Source organism: Arachis hypogaea, chromosome 3 (assembly GCF_003086295.3).
Source record: "Arachis hypogaea cultivar Tifrunner chromosome 3, arahy.Tifrunner.gnm2.J5K5, whole genome shotgun sequence".
Classification (NCBI taxonomy): Eukaryota; Viridiplantae; Streptophyta; class Magnoliopsida; order Fabales; family Fabaceae; genus Arachis; species Arachis hypogaea.
In genome coordinates, this window is record NC_092038.1 from 83,671,597 (window position 1) to 83,676,844 (window position 5,248).

The following is a 5,248-nucleotide window of genomic DNA, read 5'->3' on the forward strand; positions in this document are numbered from 1 at the left end:
GTTAATGAGGCTAAATGGGTTCATTAATGAACCTATTTATTTTGTAATTTTTCTATGTCTCAAACTAGTGCCCACCAAGTGTTTGACAAAATATTTTCACTAGTTATGGAGTAGTTTTCCTTACTCTTGGCCTAAATGAATGAGATTTGGAAACTGTTGAATTGTCGATTGTTAATGTGGATGGATAATTGAACATTGCTAGTTGGCTTGAATCTCACTAAATCTAGTCTCTTATGAGGAGTTGCCTAAGACTTTTAAATCCAAGTTGATTGTATCCACTTGAATTTTCTTCATTTGTTAAAGGATAACTAAGTGAAAGCAATATGCAATTTCCATTATTTGATGATGCAATAACGATAGGAACTCCAATCTCTCCCCTAGCCAAGACCCCTTATATTAATTGATTATCATTCACTTATACTAGCCTTGAATTCCTGGTTTTCTGATCTTAATTTCATGTCTTATTCTCGTATGCTCTTAGTTGTAGTTATCTTGGTGCATGCTTGCTAGTTAGATAATGCTTGATTTCCATTTCTAGTTATATCACTTTAATTGTTAGTTGTTTGTTATTTTTACATACTTGTCATTTTACTTCTTCCACAAATAACTCAAAATCCAAAATCCCTAACCAACAATGTGCATTCTAATGCAAGTCCTTGGAAAAACGACCCAAAATTCTACTCCTAATTATTAATCGAATTGTGGTGACACACTTTATTAACTTTGATTAGGTATAATCGATCGGTTGGTACTATACTTTGCGACATTGGATTGAAAAATTTTTTAACCGGCATTTATCCCCCGTGAATCCCATTATCTTTAACATTGGACGTTAGAAGATCACCAAGCTCTAAATTCAATCTTCTGACTCAACTTGGTCCTTCAATTTCAATTTACTAAATTCGATCTTCAATTTTGATGCAATAATCTCTTAATCAATAAAAGAATTAGTTGGTTCAACCATGAAAACAATTGAAGGGAGTGAGACGTCTCAATAGACTTGCACGGACCGATTACACAGACTTCTAAGGTTTAAAAACAATTAAAGAAAAAATCTGCCAAACCCAAAACTGTGGCGTGTGGCCCAACTTTGTCCACCAACACAAATACTATCTATAAAGCACGCACTAATAATATAATTACAACTCCAGTGCAATAATACACTCCACTTTTCGTTGTGTAATCAGAGACAATAAAACAACACAATAGTGCTCATGTCCAATAGTCTTTCCACCTACCATTAATTTTCAAAGGGCAGAAGCATTTATTTCCCCTTCCAATTCATTCACGAGTCAACAAAGCACTAGCTATAAAATGATTAATATTAAATTACAGAACATGTCTTTAAATTAAAGGCTAGCAATAGTAATAATGGCTGGAATACTTCCCGGAGTTGAATGTGCTAGAAGGAGAAGACTCCATCAAAGTAAAGGATTCTTGGATTTACCATCTTCCACGGCTTCTTCACATAACTCTACAAGGCGCACTTCTTTTGGTTTGTATGCAGCAAACCATGAGCCCCTTCATTCCTCTTCATCTCCTTCTTTGCTGGTTAGTAACAAATGCATATACATCTCTCTTGCGTTTGTTTTCTTACTGTTATTCATTTTCTATAATTAATAATTTGATTTTGGTTTTGTTTTCTGTGTTTTGATGCGAACAGCATAGAAGCGTGATCTACCAGGCGCAACCAGATTTGAGTATGGTTGGAGAAGCCAGAGAAGCCAGACAAAGATTGGATGACAAATTCAGATCACACAGGAAATTGGAAAACAAAAGGTATAACGAAAAATAAAAACAATAATAATAATTTAAAATCCTTTTTAAGTAAAAATCTTAGATCTGAATGAGCATTCAAGGCAACAACAGGAATCTTTGACACGCAAGTCAACTAATTATTCTATCGAAGGAAAAGTATAATGTTTTGTTTAGAAAAAAATGAAAATAAATTTTTCAACGCATTCATTGTACAACCTTTTCATATATTTTTCACTTACATCTTAATTAAAGATCTTGTTAGTAAAATATTTTTTAAAATATTTGAGAGAAAATAAAAATTAATTTAAAAAATCGAACTTTTTTATTTGTATTCAGTAATTATTGTTAAAATAAATGAATAATTTTAGATAGAATAAATATATAATTACAAAAGTTATATATATATATATATATATGAAGTTAAATAAAATAACTTTGTATTATTATCTTTGAGAATTACTCAATCCGTTGATCATTCTTTGAACTTATATAATCAATTCAATTAAATGGCAAAACAGCATAAAATGTTCGGAAAATAGACAAGCAAGCATAGCAGAGTTGCACACAGAGGTATATGGTTCAAAGAAAAGTGGTTCTAGAAGGTTCAATTGGTCCAAATTGAGGTGGAAAGCCTCAGAACAAGAGGATTGTGCTGTGTGCTTGGAGTTATTCAAGGTTGGAGAGACTCTGATGCATCTCCCTTGTGCCCATAAGTTCCATTCCAAATGCTTGAACCCATGGTTTGAAAATAATTCACATTGTCCATGTTGCAGAACTGCCATTATTTAATTTTCCATTAGATTATTACTCTTTTCGACTGCAAAAAAACTGTATTCAAAATATATTGAAATTTTTGTAGATTACTTTGTTAATAGAAACAATTATTCAATATTGGAAAGGGTATAATTTTCGTTGTGTGGTTGTACATTAAGTTGGGTAGCAGGTAGGAAGGAGGTGAAGAATTTGATATTGAGTATGTGGTAGCATTTTAGGTTACTAGTCAGTCCGGAACTGTGAGGCCAAGGTGAATGTATGAGATTTTAGTTGACGTTATCGTATGTGTGTTTTTGTCGATTTTTAGCAAATCGATGGTGGTTCGATATCTAGTGGTTTGGGAGCGAAACCTACTTCTCTTTGCAAATACCAGTTTTTTTCTAAAAGTGCATCAAAATGTTTTTGATTAGACGGGTATTGGAATAAAAGATAAGTTAAAATTCGTAAATCAATAAAAGAAACGAAGAAATAAAGTTTTCTAAAAGAAAATGTGTTGAAATTGAAAAGGAATACGTTGAAATTAGAAAAAAGCAATAAAGTTCCTTCAACTGAATCAAAGTGCTTCGACATGAAAATTAAAAGTGTAGAAATGTAAATCGGACATTGAAATTAAAGGACACTTGAAAGATAAACTTGCTTGAAAATATAAAGTTTACAAGAAGATAAATTGAAAGAGTAAAAACATGGAAGGAACCCTACAGAAAAGTAACTCGATCGCAGACTCAGGAATTCTCTGGAGATGTGAGTGTGCTTGAGTGTTTTATGAATTAAAGTTCCAACCCTTATTCCCTAAAACTTTCTAGTATTTATAATCTACTTTTGGTAACTGACAATTAATTACAGAATCACAGCCTTGAATGCATACTCCTTAGTAACCGTTCCCGCCTTTTGGCTAATAAACATTTACACATAAATTCTTCCCGTGACAAAGGCCTTTAATTTCTCCACTTACGTAACTGCTCGATGTACTTATTCGAAAACTTATTCGATTACCTGTCTCGAATATCTTGTTCAATTAGACCTATTCGATTTAATAAAGTATTTTGAAATTGAATTCGCGTCGATTACCTCCAGCCCATACTTGCACGTGTACCTTTTCGAAAACTGCTTATGTCTTCGACCTCATTATTACTTCGAACCAACTTACCTTTATCGAAAATATTTTTCAATCAACAAATTGCCCCCTTGGATTACTGTGTTTGCCTTCGATAACAGTATTAGAAGGTGAAACACTTAATCCAAATTCAAATTTCAATATCTTAAATCAATAATAATTACCATTTTTAACTTCCACATTAATACTGATCCACTCGATACATTTCCCGAGACTTGCACTTTCTCTTTCTATCACTTCGCCTTCCTCGCAAAGTTACTGGTGCACGAAATTGTGATCATCAACAATGGCGCCAATAAACTTGGAGCTCTCAAATGTGAATCACACTTTGTCACAACTTCGCACAACTAACCAGCAAGTGCACTGGGTCGTTCAAGTAATACCTTACGTGAGTAAGGGTCGATCCCACATAGATTGTTGGTATCAAGCAAGCTATGGTCATCTTGTAAATCTCAGTTAGGCAGATTCAAATGGTTATAATGGTTTTCGAATATAAAGATAAATAAAGCATGAAATAAAGATAGAGATACTTATGTAATTCATTGGTGGGAATTTCAGACAAGTGTATAGAGATGCTTTATCCTTCTTGAATCTCTGCTTTCCTACTGCTTTCATCCAATCATTCTTACTCCTTTCCATGGCAAGCTGTATGTTGGGTTTCACCGTTGTCAATGGCTACCTCCCGTCCTCTCAGTGAAAATGGTCCAAATGCTTTGTCACATCATGGCTAATCATCTGTCGGTTCTCGATCATGTCGGAATAGGATCCATTGATCCTTTTGCATCTTTTACTACGCCCAACACTCGCGAGTTTGAAGCTCGTCACAATCATTCAATCCCTGAATTCTACTCGGAATACCACAGACAAGGTTTAGACTTTCCGGATTCTCAAGAATGCTGCCAATGGATTCTAGCTTATAGCACAAAGGTTCTGAATAAGGAATCCAAGAGATACACACTCTAGCTCTCGCTTGTAGAACAGAAGTGGTTGTCAGGCACGCGTTCATAAGGACGGATGATGATGAGTGTCACGGATCATCACATCCATCAGGTTGAAGTGCAGCGAATATCTTAGAATAAGAATAAGCTTGAATTGAATAGGAGAACAATAGTAATTGCATTAATTCTCGAGGTACAACAGAGCTCCACACCTTAATCTATGGTGTGTAGAAACTCCACTATTGAAAATACATAAGAACAAAGTTCAGGCATGGCCAAATGGCCAGCCCCCAAACATGATCAATAGTCTCCAAAAATGATCTAAGGAAAGCTAAAGATGTCTGATACAATAGTAAAAAGTTCTATTTATACTAAACTAGTTACTAGGGTTTACAGAAATAAGTCTAAATGCAGAAATTCACTTCCGGGGCCCACTTTGGTGTGTGATTGGGCTGAGCTTGAGATTTACACGTGCAGAGGCTTCTCTTGGGGTTAAACGCCAAGTTGTAACATGTTTTTGGCGTTTAACTATGGTTTGTGACGTGTTTTTGGCGTTTTACTCCAGAATGCAGCATGGAACTAGCGTTGAACGCTAGTTTGCGTCGTCTAAACTGGAATAAAGTATGGACTATTATATATTGCTAGAAAGCCCTGGATGTCTGAT

The 5,248-nt window shown here is 34.6% G+C and overlaps 1 protein-coding gene across 1 annotated transcript; it reads left to right on the forward strand.

Annotated features, from left to right (window-relative positions):
- The first annotated feature begins 1,143 nt into the window (after positions 1-1,143).
- On the forward strand, positions 1,144-2,664 carry LOC112770757 (uncharacterized). The gene is made up of 3 exons (XM_025815157.3): positions 1,144-1,551; positions 1,664-1,779; positions 2,277-2,664. Exons 1-3 carry the CDS (start codon positions 1,372-1,374, stop codon positions 2,545-2,547), a joined length of 567 nt encoding a protein of 188 aa, XP_025670942.1. The 5' UTR covers positions 1,144-1,371; the 3' UTR covers positions 2,548-2,664.
- Positions 2,665-5,248: the final 2,584 nt, after the last annotated feature.

Bases quoted from the DNA above. Each gene is read 5' to 3' on its own strand.
- LOC112770757 (XM_025815157.3), top strand. From the start codon at position 1,372: ATGGCTGGAATACTTCCCGGAGTTGAATGTGCTAGAAGGAGAAGACTC. The intron at 1,552-1,663 runs GTTAGTAACAAA...TGATGCGAACAG, and splicing joins CTTCATCTCCTTCTTTGCTG to CATAGAAGCGTGATCTACCA. The intron at 1,780-2,276 runs GTATAACGAAAA...ATGGCAAAACAG, and splicing joins AGGAAATTGGAAAACAAAAG to CATAAAATGTTCGGAAAATA.